The 20,397-nt window shown below is 55.0% G+C and overlaps 1 protein-coding gene across 5 annotated transcripts in view; it reads right to left on the reverse strand.

The window, feature by feature from the left end:
• Nucleotides 1-20,397, reverse strand: part of CDH22 (cadherin 22) — an 81,319-nt gene that overhangs the window by 21,344 nt on the left and 39,578 nt on the right. For all 5 annotated transcript variants that reach the window (XM_058177053.1, XM_058177054.1, XM_058177050.1 and 2 more), the window contains 4 exons: nt 10,073-10,240; nt 9,610-9,797; nt 9,155-9,408; nt 3,598-3,734 (listed from right to left, as the gene is read on the reverse strand). In XM_058177053.1, the coding sequence (XP_058033036.1) occupies nt 3,598-3,734; nt 9,155-9,408; nt 9,610-9,797; nt 10,073-10,240 (747 nt within the window). The remainder of the gene's footprint in view (nt 1-3,597; nt 3,735-9,154; nt 9,409-9,609; nt 9,798-10,072; nt 10,241-20,397) is intronic.

The raw sequence follows: 20,397 nt of genomic DNA on the forward strand, positions 1-20,397 counted from the left end.
ACGGGGCAAGAGAAAGCCTTCTATGAGAGCATGTCCACGGGGCAAGAGAAAGCCTTCTATGAGAGCATGTCCACGGGGCAAGAGAAATCCTTCTATGAGAGCATGTCCACGGGGCAAGAGAAAGCCTTCTATGAGAGCATGTCCACGGGGCAAGAGAAAGCCTTCTATGAGAGCATGTCCACGGGGCAAGAGAAAGCCTTCTATGAGAGCATGGGCACGGGGCAAGAGAAAGCCTTCTATGAGAGCATGTCCATGGGGCAAGAGAAAGCCTTCTATGAGAGCATGTCCACGGGGCAAGAGAAAGCCTTCTATGAGAACATGTCCACGGGGCAAGAGAAAGCCTTCTATGAGAGCATGTCCACGGGGCAAGAGAAAGCCTTCTATGAGAGCATGTCCACGGGGCAAGAGAAAGCCTTCTATGAGAGCATGTCCACGGGGCAAGAGAAAGCCTTCTATGAGAGCATGGGCACGGGGCAAGAGAAAGCCTTCTATGAGAACATGTCCACGGGGCAAGAGAAAGCCTTCTATGAGAACATGTCCACGGGGCAAGAGAAAGCCTTCTATGAGAGCATGTCCACGGGGCAAGAGAAAGCCTTCTATGAGAGCATGTCCACGGGGCAAGAGAAAGCCTTCTATGAGAGCATGGCCACGGGGCAAGAGAAAGCCTTCTATGAGAACATGTCCACGGGGCAAGAGAAAGCCTTCTATGAGAGCATGGGCACGGGGCAACCTAAAGGTGCTTTCCAAAAGGCAACTGGACTTTTTGGTTTTTGTTTCTTTTTTCCTTGAAAAGTTTATTCACTCCTGACTAAATGATGAGGAAGGTTCTGGAGAAGTTTCTTGGATGAGAAGTGAAATGTTTTTAAGGGGAAAAAAAGTCCAGTTGCCTTCTAAAAAGCACCTTTGGGACAACCATGACTTGGATGATGGAGAATCTCCGTAGATATATGTCCACTGGGCAAATGGGGTCACAGAGACCAGGGATTGAGTTATTTGGATGATGGACTGTTGATTACAAGATCTGGTAAAAATGTATTTGACCAAAGCGAGGTAAACCGGATCAGGGGAACATGAAACTGAGTTCTCTGAAGCTTTGAGATGCAAACCTTTCAGAAAGGAGTTCAGATAAGGTGCAGAAGGAGTCTGGTGTGGCCGAAAAGGGGCCTATTGTCTACCCAAGGACACATTTAAAGAAAGGTTCAAAGCTTTATCATCTAGTAAATGAGGAACAACAAACAATATTTTTGTTAGTATCTACTACTGACATCTGACAAAAGAGCAGATGTGAATGATGCTCTCAAAGAAGCATGATTCGATTTTAACTGCTTAATTTTCTCAATCACTGTTGGGAAGCTAAATCTTCCAAGGATCCCTTTCAGGAAATGCCTGAGGTCTGCTCTACCCCTTTTTCTTTGAGAAGGTGGGAGAAGCCCCCATAAGGCCAACGTCCAACAGGAAGATTTAATTAAGGAAGGGGAAGCAGCCCTGGGGGAAACTGATGATGTAATAAATACCAGAGTCCTTAATTTGAAGGGAATTTTAATATGTGTCTCAGATTTCAGAATATCATTTTTTAATAAATGGAGCTCTATGGCAGGAGAACTAAAGGGAAAACAGCTCACAAGATTGGTGGGGGGTTCTTAAATAAGGAGATACTAAAAGGACAATAGCAAATAATTGCAACGAGAAATTAAAAAATGGAGTAGAAAAAGGCATTGTGTCTGCACAAAAAGCTTAGAGGATCTGCAGACCGAAAAGGATGTAGGCAGGCAACGGAGACCGGGACAGATCACAACAAGAAGTACGAGGGGGGGGGGGAGTCCGGAACTGCGGAGGCAAGGAAGGCTTGTAATGAGCCAAGGTTAGCAAAGGATGCTAAGAATAACAGAAAAGGATTTTTCGAAATGCAAGTCAAAGAAAGGGAAGTCAGTGTATCGGCCGCTTTACAAAGGTGGCAACGTGCTAACAGGTAATAAAGGAAATGCTGACCTGCTCAGCTTCTCTTCTGCCTCAATCTCCTGACACAAGGATGAGCTTTTCAGGAAGAAAGAAAGCAAAGTGGGGAGAGGGGAGACGGACAGAGACGGTCTAGGAAATCGCCATTTACTGAGAATAAGTCCAAATCGCCTGGACCGGATAAGCAGCCTCCAATGAGACTGAAGGAAGCAGCTGAAGGTTTTGCTTCGCGGGGGGGACCCACAAAGTGGTAGAAAAGTGGGGGAGAGCTTTGCAAGGAGCTTCAGGCCACAACATTCATAAAAAAATTAGACTACCAATCAACGTTAAGTACCCTGAGAACAATACGAGAATCACCAAAGCCGGCGGAGCTGTGTCAGAAACTCCCTTGCCAAAAGGGGTCCTTCCCTGATTTCTTTAATGTGTAACTGTCTGCATCAGATTGCTGGAATGCAACCAGTGTTTTTTGTTGTTTGGTTGCTAAGTTGTGCCTGACTCTTTGCGATGCCATGGACCCCAACACACCAGGGTGGGTGCCCCACCGTCCTCCACTGCGCCCTGAGCCTGAGGCGGGTCTAATATATCTTTATTTCAACAGCAACCATCCGAAAGAGTATCCCATGATATACTGATTATACTAAACCTAGTTAAGTGAAGGCTAGATGGCCTAGTGGTTGAGTGGATGCATAGTCGGCTGAAAAATCCTAGTCAAGCAGCTCCCATCAACGCTTCCTTAACGATGAAAACAAGACAAAAACTCTTGAGTGACAGCCGTCTGTTCCAGTGTGTCAAGCACAGCAAGGATGGTTGACTGGGGGAGGGGTGTGTGTGTCTTCAGCCAAAGAGGAGGAGGCCTCAATGTCTCTATGCTCTGAGTTTAGCTGCAGGGATCTACAGGACTTGGAGTCAACCACGACAATCACATTCACACAACAGGCTCTCTAACACACTGAACCGTAACTGCCTTGCACAACAAGCTGCTTAACAACAAACTAATCCATCTTTGCCTCACAAGCCAGTTAAACCTTCCGTGTGAACGGAGTGCTTCCTAGATGCCCCCCACCCCACCCCCGAGCCCCTCTGGGCAGTCCCTGGACCTCCGCAAGGCAATCTGTACCCACCCCGGAGACAGGAACAGCCCCTTGGGACTGCGTGGCGGGGGCCAGGGCTCAGCCCCTTCCTCCAGCCCTTTCTCTGCTGCCCACAGCATCCCCCTTCTCCCGCTCCTTTCCCCCACAGCATCTCTCCCCACAGAAACAGAGGGGGAGAGATGGGGAGGAAGGGGCAAAGCAGACACGTCCCACGTAGAGCTGTGAGAAGAGGGAGTGTAATTGGGCAAGCAGGGCTGGCTGGATGCCACTGGCACCCTTGGGACCAGTCCTTCCAAAGGTGGCCCTTTCTTGCTCCTCCCCCAAATCAAGATGGTGCTGCTCGTCCTGAGGACCCCTTTTTGTTCCTGGGCTCATAAACCACTGGGGGGGGGCTTCTGCTGGGCCAGCTGTGCTCACCTCCCCCCTGGGGTTGGGGGGCAATGCTGAGTCCTCAGGCACTTGGTGAGGCTTTAGCAGACCTCCCCCCCCCAGCAAAGGCCTTCCGTGCAACCCCCCCCCCCAGCCAGCCAGCCCTCCCTAGCTAGCTCACCAGCTTCCATGGCCAAGACGGTGATGTTGTGCCAGCCGGCCGTCTCTCGATCCAAGGCCTGCCTGGTCAGGATGGCTCCAGTCTGGGCATCGATATCAAAAATCTGCTCCATGTCCTCGGGAGGCTCGAGGACGTACCTGGGGGCCCAGAAGACAACAGCCGTGAGCTGCAGCTGGCCGGAGTGGGCAGAACTAGCCAGGCAGGCAGGGAGGTTGGGCAGCGCAAGGCTGGGCAGAGAGACCTGTGCTCCCCTCGAGTGGCCTGGCACTGGCACAGGGTGTGCCTGGGTCCTTCCAGGAGCCCTGCCCAGCAGTTCTGCCCTTCCTCCCCTCGGGAAGGCACAAGTGGGACTGCCAGGGCCCTGCCCAGCAAGCTCTCCTTTCCAGGAGTGCCCTCCTGCAGCCTGGCCAGGCAGAAGCAGGGAAGAGAAAAAGGCAGTTTCCAACTTCCCCCTCCCCACAGCCACAGGTCTCTCTTCCCAACCCCCCCAACCCACGTGCATAGAAGGGGTTCCAAACAGCAGCAGCTGCTGCCATCCCAGAGAAAGGTAGCGGGAGGGTCAGCCCAGGCGGTAGCAGGGGAGGCATGATAGGCAGGCAGCCTGCAAATTGGGGCTGGGGGCTCTTCTTGGCTTCATTGCTTCTGCTGATCAAGAACCAACGGCTGGGCTGCCAAGACTTACCATCAGATGAAGGTCAGCACGGCGGGAAGAGCTGTGCCCCCTCCCCCATGGAGCTCCAGCTGGCAATGCCAGCTTTTTGCATGCCCACCCCAGCCTGGTGGCACCTGGCGGGCAGGGAGGCTGCGTCTGTGAGGCTCTTTGCCAAAGTGCCACTGCCATAAAGTTAATGGCTCGGAGGAAAGAGTGGCAGGGCACTCGTCAAATCTGCAGACCTGACAAACCAGAGGGGGCATGAGGGAGACCTTGAGCGGGAGAAAGGCCAGAGGAAAGGAGGCAGGAGGGATGGGGGTGCAGGCGGCTGGAGGGCCAGTGCCAGAGGCTCACTCTGCCCACAGCCCCGGGGCCTGGCGAGAGGGAGCCACACCAGCTCACACAGAGAGCAGCAACAACCACAGACCAGCTCGGAACCGCAGCCTCTCCATGTCCATAGCATGAGGGCTCCTGCGACCAACCAACAGAAGTCATGAATCCCTGAGGTAGAAATCCACCTCCTGCCCCTCCCCCCTTTCCAAAGGGGATGCAGCAAAGGCCTTTCCGAGCCCCCCATCACCCCAGAGAAGCCTAAGTCCCAGCCTCCTTGGGCAGCTGATGGAGAGGTGCAGGGCAGGTGGGTGAGCGGAGGGTGGGCGCGTGAGGGGGCTGCCGGAGAGGGCAGATGCAGAGCTCTGACAGCCATGGGCCCAGGGCTTTTGTGCTGCGAAATCTGGTCAAAGGGCCACCATATTCACAGGCCTGCTGCTTGTCGTCGTATTTAGAGAAGGCAAGACCTCACTCTCTGCAGAAGCCCCACCAATTCATCCAGTTTCCTGGGCCCCCCTCTTCCATGCCATGAGATCCAGCAGAAGAGGCGGGTGACGGGCACTGTCTATTAAGGAGCTTCCTCTGCCAGCCTGGGGGGAAGGGGAAGAAGGGGGCCTTTCCTGCCCACCCTTGGGAACATCATGGCCCCAGAGGTTCGGTTGTCCTGGACCCGTTTGCCTCCGAAAGGCTCCCATGCCATGCTCCCATGGTTTTAATCTGGTTTTAAAGGGGGTGTTGCTTTTTATTGATATTTGTACAGTTTTATTGGTCTTGTTACTTGCTTGGTTGCTTAATTACATGAACTGCCCAGAGCCACACCTGGGGGATGGGTGGCCTTGCCCATCGCAACATCAGATAAATGAGTATATTAATACAGGATGTCACCAGTCTGGATAATCCCCACCGGACTTTCCAGAAGCAAATACTGAACTCATTCCAGCTCTGCCCCCTTGACTGGGGTTATGCCTTCCTGTGCCCCCTCAACTCTGAAAATGCTGTCTGGCATTCCTTTCCTGGACGGTCTGTTTTGTTCTCAAAAGCAAAGGCCCCCCTTTCTAATCGCTTCCTGAAATGGTTTTTTAACCAGCCTGCTGACTTTCCACTCCGCCAGACCCTACCTGACCTGCTGTAAATATTTCAGCCGCCCTTTTGTCATTTGGAGCCTGAATAAGCGCCAAGAGCCCCCCCACTTTGAGAGTCTTTTCATCTCATCCCCTTATCTCCAGACAAGGAAGGAAACATTTGTAAGCCACCCAGAGATGGCCCATAAATCGAATGAATGAATGAATGAATGAATGAATATGAGAACCCTCGACCATCTTTGTGGGACGGGAAGGGGCTGTGCTCTTTGATTTTACTGAGCTCAGACCCACCCCCAACACACACACACACACACACACACCTGTTCCTGGGCTAAGAGATGCTGGCTGGCCTCTCTTTGTGGCCAGGTGTGGCTGTCAGTGGAACTGACCATGGGAGTCGGAGGCCCCCTAACCTGTGAGGGGGCAGAAGAGACCCTCTTGCTGTATCAGGCTGGGAAGAGATTTTCAGATGTGCAAGATTCAAATAATATGGAACCTTATACTAGAGGAGACTTGGCTCCTCTGGCTGGCCTGCTGCGCAAGGCAGGTGCCAGGAGGTGCCTCTTTTCAGCCTATTCACATAACAGTGTCCCTCCACAGGTCCCATCCTTTTAGGAGCCCCAGTCCCGAGGATCCTGATGGCCACAGGTGCCACCCCACACCAGGTGTGGTCTCTTGCACCTGCTGCACACATTGTGGAGAGGAGCCCCCCTCCCTTTTATACTTCCCACTTTTTCAATAGGGGAGGGGGGCTTCCTGGGTTCTGTTGTCCCACTCAAGATACCAAGAGGCTTCTCTGATGTGGGGCTTCCTGGGATTTGGGGCTCCAAGGAAGGCTGTTTGCTGAGCCCATTGGAAGGCCCCAGACACCTTCCACTTTTGTCCTGTCTCGCTTTGTCCCTAACGCACAAGGTCACACCCACAAGGTCACACCCTTTGCAGGGACCCTGAATCCCCCCTCCCCACCCTTCCGGTGTCCATCCTGGACTGTGACCAGAGGTGGGTTTCAGCCAGTTCAGATGAACCAGTTGTTAAGATTCTGCCCAGTTCGCCGAATTGGCAAATCCCATTACTGGTTGGCTCCGCCCACCCTGCCCCGCCCTATCTTGCCTCCCCTGCCTTGGTTGGTGGCTAGAGTCATGCCTGTGACCCAGCTACTCTCTGACTAGAGTCACGCTCGGTTGTCCAGACCATGTGACCTAGCTGATCTCCGCGCCTCGCCCGCTCTGCTCACCACAGCTGCCCGCGAAGGTAAGGTGCTCGGTTGAAGGGCCACCTTGCGGTGGACACAGCAAGGCTCGGTTGGCTTTCGGGCCTGGCTTTTGCCATCCTTCTGCCCGCATGCCGCCTGCTCACCTTTCGCCTCGGGTCAGGGATGCACCAATCCCTGGCTCTGGCCTTCCCTGGAGCCTCTGCCTGCATGCCAGGTTGCCGCTGTGGGAACTGTGCGAGCTCCATGGGCTAGAAGGTAAGGCTGACGGCAGGGAAGGGAGATCCGCTCTGGACTTGCTGCGCTCAGCCGAAGGACAGCCTCAGTGGTGGTGAGGGGTAGAAACATGGCAAGACTCGGCTGCCTTTTGGGCCCAGCTTCTGCTTCCATGGGGCCTTCCGGGTGGGCGGCCTGAAAGAAAATGCCTTCTTGCCCGTCCACCAGCAGGCTGCCCTGGAAGCAGCATGTCCCTTTGTCGCAGGCTGGATGTGGGGCCCAAGGTGGACCGGAGGTCGAGCAGGCGTGTTCTGTCCCCCCACCGCAGTTCGGGAGGCACGAGAAATGACTCAATTAGCTGGCAATTGAGTCCACGGCAGCTATCAGCTCTGGCAGCAACCCAGTGAGCGTCTGCCAAGGTTTTTCTGTTATCTTTCTTGATGCCAGCGTGTCAACCAGGAAGTCAGGAATAAACAGCACTTCAGCTAAAGTTCTCTCTAGGCAATTGGATTTGTTCGTCACGAAGCAGTATAGCAGCCCCTCCTGCTTTTATACCCTGTGGGGTGTGGCTCCGTGACTCAGCACTTTCTAGGCCTGCCCCAGGGTTGTTCCCGCCTCTCGTCTACGAAACCTGGGATCTAACCAGGACTGATTGTCCTCAGCTGGGTCTGGAACAGTTTCCTGGGCGGGGGGAGATACAGGAGACGGAGGCCTCATTACCTCTTCCACCTGGCCTGCCTCTGGCTCCTGGAGCTGAGCCAGGGAAGCCGGCCCTGCAGAAGGGAGCCCTGATGGCCCTTCCCCCTCACTCTCTGAGTCACTCTCTGGCAGGAGGCCAGGTCCGGGGGGGGGGGGCTGGAGCCACAACAAGGCGGCAGCCCAGAGCAGGGCCCAAAAGGCAGCCTCGCCTCACTCTGTTTTTCCTTGCCCCACCGAGAAGCCTGCAGCCGCCACCTCTTTGCCAGCATCAGAAGTTTGCAGCTGCCGGTCTTTGCTGGCGCGAGAAGCCTCCAGCCCTGCTGTTGGCTCAGTTCTGGCTGGCAAAGGGGCAGCTGCTGCACGTCCTTTGTATGAGCAAAGACCAGAGGCTTCAGGCTTCTTGTGCCGAAAAAGAGGCGACGGTTGCAGCCAGTGTCTCGGGCAGGGTCATGTGCCCAGCTGCACTAACAAAGGCCAGAAGCATCCGCCTGCCGTTTCCTGCTGCAAAAAACTTTTTAAAAACCGTGACTGTCGGGCAGCAAAACCCAGCAAGAGATGGGGCATCAGAGAATCACATTTGCTGTACAAAGATAAGTCTAAGGCTCTGGCCACCACCACTTCGGCCTGCCTGCGCAGCCCCACCTTGCCATGAGTGACATCAAGTTGGCCACGCCCAGTCAGTCACATGTCCCCCCCAGCCATGCCCCCACCCACCCCCATGTCTTTAGGACAAACCGGTTGTTAAATTAGTTGGATCCTACCACTGACTGTGACCAAATGCTCATTTCGCTCTTTGGCCCTTTGGGGGTCTGGCAACTGGGCTGGTGTGCCCAGTCCCTGAACCAAGCAGGGGAGGCCTTCTCAGTGGTGGCCCCCTCCCCCTCGAACACCACCCCCACCCCTCGGAGGTTAGACTCCTCCCCCCCCGACACTCTTTCGGAAGGCCCCGAAGACATAGTTCTGCCAGCGGTTCTGCCTGGGGAACCCAGAACGGGATGGAGCCCATTAAATGGCTGGTATGAATGTGTGTTGCCGTTAGGGTTGGGAGTTAGTATTCTATTAGCTTTCTTTTTATTATTTTTATTTCTTTGATATTGTACTTTTATGTCCTTGTAAGCCGCCTTGAGTCACCATGTGCCGGTAGGAGATAGTATAAATTGTCTAAATAAATGAATAAACATAAACCAAAGACCAGAGGGAAGGGGTTCCCCAGCCCCCTCCCTCCGAGTTCTCTGGAGTGGGTGAGCTCCAGCCATTTTGCCAACTTTGCTCCAGCTGTCCAAGCTCAGCTGGCACAGGTCCTGGCCCTCCTGCTTCCCCGTCCCCCCACCAGCCCTCCTCTCAGAGGGAGAAAATGACCCGACTTACCGAACGGGTCTGCTGGCCGCATCGGGGTCCACTGCAGTGACCATCCCCACCAGGGAGCCCACCAGGGCGTCTTCCTGCACCTCCAGGGGGCCGCTGGGAAGCCGGAACTCAGGGGGCTCGTCCGCGTCCAGCACAGAGACCAGCACGATGGTCTGGTCCCGGAAGGTGTCCAGGCCCATAAAGCGGGGCTCCACAAACTTATTCAGCGCCTCCAAGACCACGGTGTGCACCGCCTGGGCCTCGAAGTTCAGAGGCTGAAAGGAGGAAGGAGGGGGAGGGGGTCACTCTGCCCTCTTATTCCCCACCTCCCCCCCATGACTGACTCCTTGCATTGGGAAGGAGGCCAATGCAGGGCAGGAGGAATCAGCCCCTCCCCAAAGGGGTGTGTGTGGGGGGGCATGTGCTCCTGCCACCCCGGGGGAGGGGAGGCTTCCGGTCCCGAGTTCAGGGCTCACCTGCTGCAAGGAGATCAGGGCTTCCTGTGTGTTGCTGTCTGTGGCCACCCGGAAGGGCCCCGGGGTCCCCTCCTCTTTGATCTGGTAGGCCATGTCTGTGTTCTCTCCAACGTCGGCATCCTCCGCCCTCACTCGCCCGACCAGCGTGCCCACCGGGGCTGTTTCCACCATCCTGAACTGGTACATCTCTGGGGGGGGGGGGCAAGAGGACAGAAGAGCTGAATTCTGATGGAGAAAGGGGAGGGGGGGTTCTTGCCTGTCTTGCCCTTCTCAGGAGGCGATCAGGGCCTGCAGTGACACCCCCGCCACCATTCTCCAGGATCCCAACTCGCGCTGCGTATGGGTGAGGGCGGCCAGGAGCTGTGGCCCTCGGGGTCCTAGGCAGCAGTGGCCCACTCCCCCCCCAACCCGGAGCCCAGCTGTGGTCATCCTCCCTGCCCCTCCCCCCAGGCCGGAGCCTTACTCTGGGGGAAGCGAGGGGGGTTGTCATTGACGTCAGTGATGACAATGGTGACGGTTGTGGAGCCTGAGAGGCCCCCCAGCTGCCCTGCCATATCCGTGGCCCGCACCACCACCTCATAGCGGTCCTGGGTCTCCCGGTCCAGGTTGGCCACGGCCGTCCGGATCACACCTGCAAGAGGCCAAGGGGTCCATGAGGTGAAGGCTCCCCCCAGCTGCTGCCCCCCTTTCTGGCTGCCCCCTCCATTCCAAGAAACCCCACCATGCCCACAGAGCTCCGTACAGCCACCTGGGAGGGGGGCTCCCTCGGAAGACAGAAGGATCTCCAGTGGAGGTGGGGGAAGGAGCCCAGAGCAGGGCAGGAGGCCGAAGGGGTGGGCTTGCTGGAGGCCCCTTCCCTGGGCATCTTCTGCTCAGGGTCCCTGCAGGGGCTCCTCAGCTGCCCAGAGCTCTGCCTTTGAGGAATGCCCAACCCGGCAGCAGCAAACAGTCTTCCTGGCTCCTTTGGAGGGAGGCTGGAGCCAGAAGGAAGGCCAGGGGAGCCTCCCAGCCCACTCCTCTCTTCTGAACGGCCACAGCAGGAATTAGTGAGGAAAGAAAAAGCAGGAAAAGGGGGGCGTCTGGGAATCCACTGCAGGGGTGGCAGCCACTAGAGCCCTGCGCCCCCAACTGGGCTTAGCCATGGCAGGTGTGGCAGCTGCGGGTCCCTGCGCCCTCCTTGGGTGGTTTGTGGGCTGCTGCCCTGCACAAACAGGGTGAGAATAAGGGGAGGGGGTGCTGAGCATGGAGTCTTGAGGAGGCAAGTCTGTGATCTTGCAGCCCACCCACCGGAGGGACCCCTTTAAGGGAGCCCAGAGCGGGGAAATTGCCACATCCGTCTGTCCAGGAGGGAGGCTCTCACCGGCTGCAGCCAAATGTTCGCTTTGATCTTGCAACGGCAACCAAATCAAGGCACGAAAATGCTCTCCTCGTAGGCAACTTCCACACGGACCAGAGAAATGGGATTTCTGGTCACAACAAACAGGGAACATTTTTCAGATCCTCCAAATGGCTGCGCTTAAGAGCAGTGGGACAGGCGCTGGCAAAAGGCAGCTGGCAGAAATCCCTTTCTGAGGAAGCTGCTGGCGAAAGGAGGCCATTCGGGAGAAGAGCAGCCAGGGAGAACTGGGGGCTACTCAGACCACCCTCCTCCCCTTTTGGGTCCCCCTCACCCTCCCTGCGACACACATGGGCAAAGCATTCCACCAGCCACGGCTTCGGTCAGACCCTTCGGCCCTCAGCCAGACCCAGCAGGGCAGCCACAGGGACCCTTGAAGAACAGGTTAGCAACACACCGTCCTGGAGAAGGCCAATCCATATGGTCACCAGGACTCAAGAATGACCTAAAGGCACATCATCCATCCACCACCCACCCACCCACCCACCCATCCATCCATCCATCCAGGTGATCCATCCATCCACAGGGCAAAGGAACCACACCCGATACCAAGTAGGATAGGTGGATTCATAGGTGGATGGAGGTGTCCAGATGGGCCACTCTCTGTGGAAGAGTTGGAATGGCCAGACAAAATAAAGCAGGCTGATAAAGTAAGGAGGTCCCCAGCTAAAGGAGAGATAGCTTTGGCCACAGCCAGTTTGGCTGAAATTAGGGGAGGGGGCTGTTGCCCAATCAGGCCACAGACTAGAGGGTTCCAAGGTCTTCTGCACAGATGCAGGTCACCAGATTTGTGAAGCTCAGAGATCCCAGCAAAGAACAGACTTAAAGAAAAGGAATAAATAAAGCGATTTTGAGAAGTATCTGACCAATATGTGGAAACTGGAACTCAATGGTGGTCAGGACACTGGATCAGAAAGGGTTAATGATGTGCTAAGAGAGAAAGGCGAGGCTCCATAGCAAGCCAATGGCGGAAGATGTAGAGAAAATTTCTGTGCCAAAACTCCTTTTCCCCAAGAAAGGAGACTCAGAGATGTGACAGATGGTGACGACAGATAAGTTCTTCTGACAAACTCAGGGGGAAAAAAATTAGCCCACTGACAATCTCCATGCAAGGATTCTTTTAACCCAAGTGCTGGGAAATTCCAGATGGATCGAAGAGATTTGCCTCCGCCAGGCTCTGGCATTGGCTGCTGCACGACCTCTAGGGGTGCCCAGCAAGTGTGCCAAGAGAAGAGACCTGGCATAGATGGGGGATAATGCCATCGAACTGGGGAAGTATTTATCGCCTGCACTCCATCCTTTTGGCTGGTTGCTGACGTGCAGCTCTTGTTTTCCAAGCTCCCGGCACCCTCCGATGTGTCTCCTTCCACCTCTTTGGCAGGGAGGATCCTGAAGTACCAGACAACAAAAGATCAAGATCTTTTGTTGTCTGGTACTTTACATTTGCAAAGACTTTGCGATTTGTTAAGAATAATCCAAGACTTTCCTCCAAATACCCAGCAGAAACTTCCCTAGGCCTCCTCCCTGAAGTCGAGACAGAATCATGAGGTTCCTGCCACATGCTGGATCCCAAAAACCCTGGTGAGATCTAACAGGGTGACCTGGCTCCTCATGATATGCTGAACCCCTTTGAACCGAGCCAGCAGGGAAGGGGCTCGCTTTGGGGTCACTTTGCTAAGGCTCAGGGAGGAAGGAGGCCTCAACTGGCCAGCCGGCCAGCCCACCTAGCCAGAGGGTTCCAAAGGCCCCAACCTCCCTTGCTGTAGCCCACCCCTTCCAAAGAGGGCCAGGCTGGAGGGGTCTCTGCCTCTGCCTGGGGACGGGAAGCTGGCCAAGGGCTGCCTTTTCCTCAGGCCACAGGAAGGGCCATCAGCATGGATGCCATGGCCAGAGAGGCCCAGCGGGGCTTCCACGCTCTGCCCAAGGGGGCCAAAAGGTACCCTTGCCACCTCTGTCTGAGCCTGGCCGGGAGACCACGGGGCCCAAACCAGTGGTAGGGTTCAGCCAGTGTAACAATCAGTTCACTGAGTGCACAGGCACCACATGGGAATTCCGGGCGTGGTGCGTTTGAATTCAGCTTTAAAATTTACGTTCTATTGTAGCCCCGAGGAATAAAACAGCTGAGGTGCGGCAATCCGCTTGCTGAGCCAATCAGCTGGGCTTCAAACAAAGGAAATAAAGGTAAGTAAAGCGCAGGGGCGGGCGGGCGGGCGAGCTCAGCTGATTGTCAGAGCAAAGCGGTTCGCTCCCAGCTGATTATTGGAGCTACCGGTTCCTGTGAACCGGTCCGAACCAGTAGAATCCCATCCCCGGCCCAGACCAGGAGAAGGACAGGCAAAGTGGGTAGGATGATCTCCAGGGCACAGGAAGCCCCCCAACCTGGACCCCAGCAGGCCCTGCAGCTAAGGATGCTTGGCTGCCTCCCGCTCCCACCTGGCGTTTCCTCCTGTCCTGGCCACAGGGCACCATCAGATGTGCCTTCCTTTCCTTGGTTCACTTATTTATTAAACTTATTTCCCCACCATTGCAATGCAAGAATACTCCTGGTGCCTTGCATAGAGCAGACATGGGCTAAAATATCCATGACAGGAATAAAACAACTCTAAATACAATAAAAATAAAAATTGTACAACGCACACAACATAAAGCACAAATAAAATACACAGAAGTAAAGATGGCCACATTTGACACTCCCTCGGTCTTCTGCAGCTGCCGCTGAGCCAGACAGTCCTGGCTGCTCCCTCTAAAGGAGAAGGGAGGCCTGGAGGCGGAGGGGGGAATGCAGAACGGGACCCCTAGCCATTCTGTGGGCCACAGGCACTTCCAGCAAGGCCCTGCAGAAACTGGGCTTGCCTGGTCGCCTTCCCATCAGCCACAGCTGAGAAGAATCTCAGCCGCCTCAAGGCCCCCTGCTTCCTGGGTGGGCGGTGGGCGGAAGAGTTTAAATTAAGTAAGATGTGGAGGAGGAAAAGGGAGAGAGCAGCCTCTGCTAGAACTGGTACTGCTTGGAGTTTTGCAAGAGGAAGGGAAGGAAGCAAAGGAGGGAGGGAGAAAGGAAAGGGAGGGAGGGATGACCCAAGCACAGACCATTCCCAGCAGTGTCCCTGGGCTGAGGAAGGCCCAGAAGCAGCCATGGGGTCTCCTCCATCTGCAGCTAAGAGTGTTGCCCGGAGCTGTGTGAGCCAGGGACCGAGCGGGTGAAGGCAGCTGCTTCCCCACTTTTAAGTTACGTGACCCACACAAGAGACTGCCGGAGATGAGCAGCCGGTGTGTCCTCTCCCATGTGGAGACACCTAGCAGAAGCAACCTGGCCCATGGGTGTTCCAGGGCCAGACAGAGGTGGGGGCACCCCCACCCCTCTTTGCATCTGGGCTGGCCTGACACTTAAACCAAAGTGCTCTGAACCAGGGGTGAAATCTAATTTTTTTTGCCACCTGTGCAAAGGGCCTGGAGGACCACTGGGAAGTCAGCATGGAAGGCAGTCAAGCAAGGCAGGGCTTCGGGGAAAGAAGTAAACTGCCGCCCCCCCCCCCCCGCTTTACCACTCCATCTCTTCCTTCTCACCAGCAGCATCCACTCGGCCAATCTTCCTACAAACTCGGCGGACGCTTCCACACCTCCATATGGTTCCTTTCCTTCCCCCCCCCCATGACCTTCCCACGCCTGCGCAGCATCTGTTTTTGGAGTAAGGCAGCCGCAGGAATCACCAACCCATTGGCGGGCACCGGGAGCCCAGGAAGGGAAAGCCGCACTTATGAGAAGGGGGACGGTCCTCTCTTCTTTATGGAGCTCGACTTTGCCGGACTCTTCTCTTCTCTGCCCACTCTTAATGCCGCTGACGCCGATTCTGCTGGGAAACCGGCTGGATGCGGCCGAATGAGGCTTGCTGTTCTGCCACACTTACTAGAAAGTGCCTAAGATCCAGGCTACAGTCAGGATCGCAATGGCATTAGCCCGGATCCACCTCATTGGAAGACCTCTGGGCTGCCTGGGAGCTCCAAGTCAGCTGAAAAAAGGTTCAGTTCTTGGGGAGATGAGAAAAGAGAGCGTTGACAGCGTTAAGAGTGGGCAGAGAAGAGAAGAGTCCGGCAAAAGCTCCATAAAGAAGAGAGGACCGTCCCCCTTCTCGTAAGTGTGGCTTTCCCCTCCTGGGCTCCCAGTGCCCGCCGAAGGGTTGGCAATTCCCGCGGCTGCCTTACTCCAAAAACAGGTGCTGCGCAGGTGTGGGAATGTCGTGGGGGGGGAAGAAAAGGAAGCAAGCGGAGGTGTGGAAGCGCCTGGCGAGTTTGCAGGGAGATTGGCTGAGTGGATGCTGCTGGTGAGGAGGAAGAGATGGAGTGGTAAAGCGGAAGCGGGGCAGCTTACGAGCGAGGCAGCTGACTCCCTTCCCCGAAGCCCTGCCATTCTTGACTGCCTTCCACGGGGGCTTCCACTTGCCTGCCTTCGCAAGCTGGCCACCAGGAGGCTGGGAAGGCAGCGTGGAAGGCAGGCAAGCATGGCAGGACTGCGGGCCACGGATTGGTTCAGGGGCGTGGCCAACCAGCCATTGCTCCCAGTTCAGTGAACCTGCCCCAGTCTTCGCTACCTACTCGCCTGATCCGGTCCGATCCGGTAGCATTTCACCCCTGGTCTGCTCATTAGATAATTGCCTCCAACTTATGATAGTGAATTGGGAACTTGCAAATGTGTAGGGTGGGGGATGGGGGTTGGAGGCTGTCTAGAGAGGGTCCTCCCTCCCTTTCAAGAGGACAGGAGCCACTAGTGCCCCCCACCACTTGCATGGGCTTGCGTGGGCTTGCGTGGCTCCTTACAGGGGCCCTTCAGAAAGTGTCTAGCACAATTGGCCATGGCCGCCTGGCCACAACAACTTCACCCCGGTGCCCCTGCCATAGTTGACCCACCGCGGGTGTTCATGCTGGCTGGCCCTCCGCCACCAGCTCTTCTCCCCCGCCCTGGTGGGTGTGGTGTGCTGCTTTCCGCCCCACTTGGCCTGGTCAGGAAGGATATTGATATGTGGGAAAGGCCGGGAGCCTGGGCCAAGAAAGGCAGCCAAGGAAGAGACTGCATAGCCTGCAGCTGGACGGTGGGAGGGTCCCTCCCTAAATTCTGGAGTGGTGAAGGAGATAGGGAGGGAGCCATACTTTCAGACTTCCAAGACTGATTTCAGATGAGGGAATTCTACCTTATTTTATGTTAACAGAATCTTGCCAATTTAAAAGTATTATTATCCTCCCGTCTCCTTTACAGCCCAAGAAACTTTTTTTTTTTAATTTGAATTTATATCCCACCCTTCTCCGAAGACTCAGGGCGGCTTACATTGTCTAAGGCAATAGTCTCATCCATTTATATATTATATACAAAGTCAACTTGTATTGCCCCCCCCCAACAATCTGGGTCCTCATTTTACCTACCTTATAAAGGATGGAAGGCTGAGTCAATCTTGGGCCTTGTGGGACTCGAACCTGCAGTAATTGTAATTGCAGGCAGCTGTGTGTTAATAACAGGCTGCATTAGCCTGTTGAGCCACAAGAGGCCCTTGGGAGGTTCTCTTCTGAGCCTGTGGTCCCTCTCACTATGCAGCTGAGGGCTACTCTGCCTCTTCTCCGACCCTCCCTTACAGCTTCTCTTTTCCCAGGTTCTTCCCACAGGCCATCACAGGAACTTCCCTGGAAGCAGGGCAGGTGATGGAGGGGCACTGCCCAGATTGTTGCCTTTGCCCTCCCAAGCCGACACCCCTCCCCCTCCTGCACTTGTGCGAGGGTGTTGCTGCCCCTTTGCTGGCCACAGGCGCACCGTGCAGCCAAGGCTGCAGCCGAGGTTGTCTTGGGCCTCCTTGGATGTGCAGGAGCAGAGAAACCAGGTCAAAGTCAAAAAGGAAACGCAAACAGCTCTCATTATCATATATTACAAAAAATGAATGTGCCAGATTTTATGGCTCCTTTTACAGCATTAATGATCACGATGGCTCTGCGAGTTAAGCTGCCGATCCGGGCAATTAAACCGTGAGCTCCAGGGCCAGGACGGCTCTGCCTGGTGCATGGCGGGAGATGCTGTCAGCACCAGAACGGGGGGCCTCGGGGGCCCCAGGGGGGCTCCTGCTCACTCAGGTACAGCCCACTGCTTGGCTGCTGGGCCAGGAAAGGAGAGGTTTCCCCACACATACAAACACAGAGGGGGAGCCTGCAGGTAGGACCACCCAGCCAGGAGAAGCAGCTATCCCTCCTCCCCTTGAGAAAGCGGGGGAGGAAGAGAGTGGTCTCCAACAAGCTAGCAGCCCCCGCACACTCCCCTTGGTCTCCCATCCATGGAGTAGTCAGCAGAAACTCCCAGCCTGGCAATTCCTGATCCCAGGGGCCTTTCCCAGTGGCCAGTGCTCTCCACAGCTGTACCCAAAGGCTTCCTCCCATCCAGGCGTGGAAGTCCAACGTCTGGGGAAGGCCTTGGGAGGGGAAGAGCCAGAGCCAGCCCAGAGCCTTAGCCCATTTGGGGGTGGCAGAGTCCTGCTCTCAGGACTGGCTGGGACAGGTTGGGGGGAAGTTTCACGACCAGCTCCCTTCCCAAACTTTGGTCACTAGCCACGGTCATCCCTGTCTTCAAAAAAGGAGACCCCAGCCTAGTTGAAAATTACAGACCAATCTCTTTATGCTGCGTCACCTGCAAAGTAATGGAATCAATAATCAACCAATCCATTGCCCTCCACCTAGACACAAACAACTTACTCTCTAATAAACAATTTGGTTTCAGAAAAAATTTATCCTGTAATTTACAACTTCTACACTGCAAAAACATATGGACTACAAATACTGATCAGGGCAAAGCAATAGATGCAATTTACAGAGACTTCTGTAAAGCTTTTGACTCTGTGGTACATTTATTTATTTATTTATTTATCATATTTTTATACTGCCCTATCTCCCAAGGGACTCAGGGCGGTTTACAGCCAAGTAAAATATACACATAAATAAATACAAGTTAAAACCACCATTTAAAATACTTATTAAATACGGCCGAATATTAAAACCCCAATAAAATAATAAAACCTGATTAAAACCAAATTTAAAATTTAAAAATTTTAGTCCAGTCCTGCGCAAATGAACAGATGTGTCTTAAGCTTGCGGCGAAAGGTTCGAAGGTCAGGAAGTTGGCGAAGTCCTGGGGGAAGTTCGTTCCAGAGGGTGGGAGCCCCCACAGAAAAGGCCCTTCCCCTGGGCGCCGCCAGCCGGCACTGCCTGGCTGATGGCACCCTGAGGAGTCCCTCCCTGTGAGAGCGTACGGGTCGGTGAGAGGTATTCGGTAGCAGCAGACGGTCCCGTAAGTAACCCGGCCCAATGCCATGGAGCACTTTAAAGATAATTACCAAAACCTTGAAGCGCACCCGGAAGGCCACAGGTAGCCAGTGCAGTCTGCACAGGAGAGGTGTCACGTGGGAGCCACGAGGGGCTCCCTCTATCACCCACGCAGCCGCATTCTGGACTAACTGGAGCCTCCGGGTGCTCTTCAAGGGGAGCCCCATGTAGAGAGCATTGCAGTAGTACAGGCGAGATGTCACAAGGGCATGAGTGACCTTGCATAGGGCATCCCGGTCTAGAAAGGGGCGCAACTGGCGAACCAGGCGAACCTGGTAAAAAGCTCTCCTGGAGACGGCCGTCAAGTGGTCTTCGAAAGACAGCCGTCCATCCAGGAGCATGCCCAAGTTGCGCACCCTCTCCATTGGGGCCAATGACTCGCCCCCAACAGTCAGCCGCGGCTGCAGCTGACTGTACCGGGGTGCCGGCATCCACAGCCACTCTGACTTGGAGGGATTGAGCTTCAGCCTGTTTCTCCCCATCCAGACCCGTACGGCTTCCAAACACCGGGACAGCACTTCGATAGCTTCGTTGGGGTGGCCCGGTGTGGAAAAGTACAGCTGAGTATCATCAGCGTAGAGTTGATACCTCACACCGAAACCACTGATGATCTCACCCAGAGGCTTCATATAGATGTTGAACAGGAGGGGTGAGAGAATCGACCCCTGCGGCACCCCACAAGTGAGGCGCCTCGGGGTCGACCTCTGCCCTCCCGTCAACACCGTCTGCGACCGATCGGAGAGATAGGAGGAGAACCACCGATAAACGGTGCCTCCCACTCCCAATCCCTCCAACCGGTGCAGCAGGATACCATGGTCGATGGTATCAAAAGCCGCTGAGAGGTCTAATAAGACTAAGGCAGAGGAATAACCCCTGTCCCTGGCCCTCCAGAGATCATCAACCAACGCGACCAAAGCCGTCTCAGTGCTGTAACCAGGCCGGAAGCAGGACTGGAACGGGTCCAGATAGATAAGTTTCATCCAGGTACCGAGGTAATTGACATGCCACCACACTCTCTACAACCTTCGCCGCGAAGCGAAGGTTGGAGACCGGACGATAATTACCTAATACAGCTGGGTCCAGGGAAGGCTTCTTGAGGAGAGGTCTCACCACCACCTCTTTCAAGGCGGCCGGAAAGATCCCCTCCAACAAGGAAGCATTCGTAATCCCCTGGAGCCAGCTTCGTGTCACCTCCCGCGTGGCCAGCACCAACCAGGAGGGGCACGGGTCCAGTAAACATGTGGTGGCGTTCAACCTCCCCAGCAACCTGTCCATATCCTCGGGAGCCACAGGGTCAAACTCATCCCAAACAGTCTCAACAAGACAGCCCTCCGACATCCCACCTGGATCCACCCAATTTTGATCCAGACCATCCCGAAGCTGAACGATTTTATCGTATAGATAACCATTAAACTCCTCGGCACGTCCCTGCAACGGGTCATCCCGCTCTCCCTGTTGAAGGAGAGAGCGGGTCACCCGAAACAGGGCGGCCGGGTGGTTATCTGCCGACGCTATGAGGGAGGAGACGTAGCAACGTCTCGCTTCCCTCAGAGCCACTAGGTAGGTCCTACTATAGGACCTAACTAGTGTCCGATCAGCCTCTGAACGACTGGATCTCCAAGAACTCTCTAGGCGTCTTCTCCGGCGTTTCATCTCCCTCAGCTCCTCGGAGAACCAAGGAGCCGGTTGAGATCTACGCCGACAAACTTCTCCTAAAACTAAAATCCTACGGCATCTCCAGACCCCTCCACAATTGGATAACAGCGTTCCTGTCAAACAGACAACAAGTGGTCAAAATAGGCAGCGCCCTATCAAATCCTGTTCCTGTCAATAGTGGCGTTCCCCAAGGCAGCGTTCTTGGACCAACACTTTTCATATTATACATTAATGATCTCTGTGACCATATTATGAGCAATTGTATTCTCTTCGCTGACGATGTTAAACTATTTAACACTACCAACAATACAGCTACCGTTCAAAAAGACCTTGACTTTGTGTCGGAATGGACAAAATCTTGGCAATTCCAAATCTCAACCAACAAATGCT

This window comes from Ahaetulla prasina, chromosome 3 (genome assembly GCF_028640845.1).
Source record: "Ahaetulla prasina isolate Xishuangbanna chromosome 3, ASM2864084v1, whole genome shotgun sequence".
In the NCBI taxonomy this organism is placed as follows: Eukaryota; Metazoa; Chordata; class Lepidosauria; order Squamata; family Colubridae; genus Ahaetulla; species Ahaetulla prasina.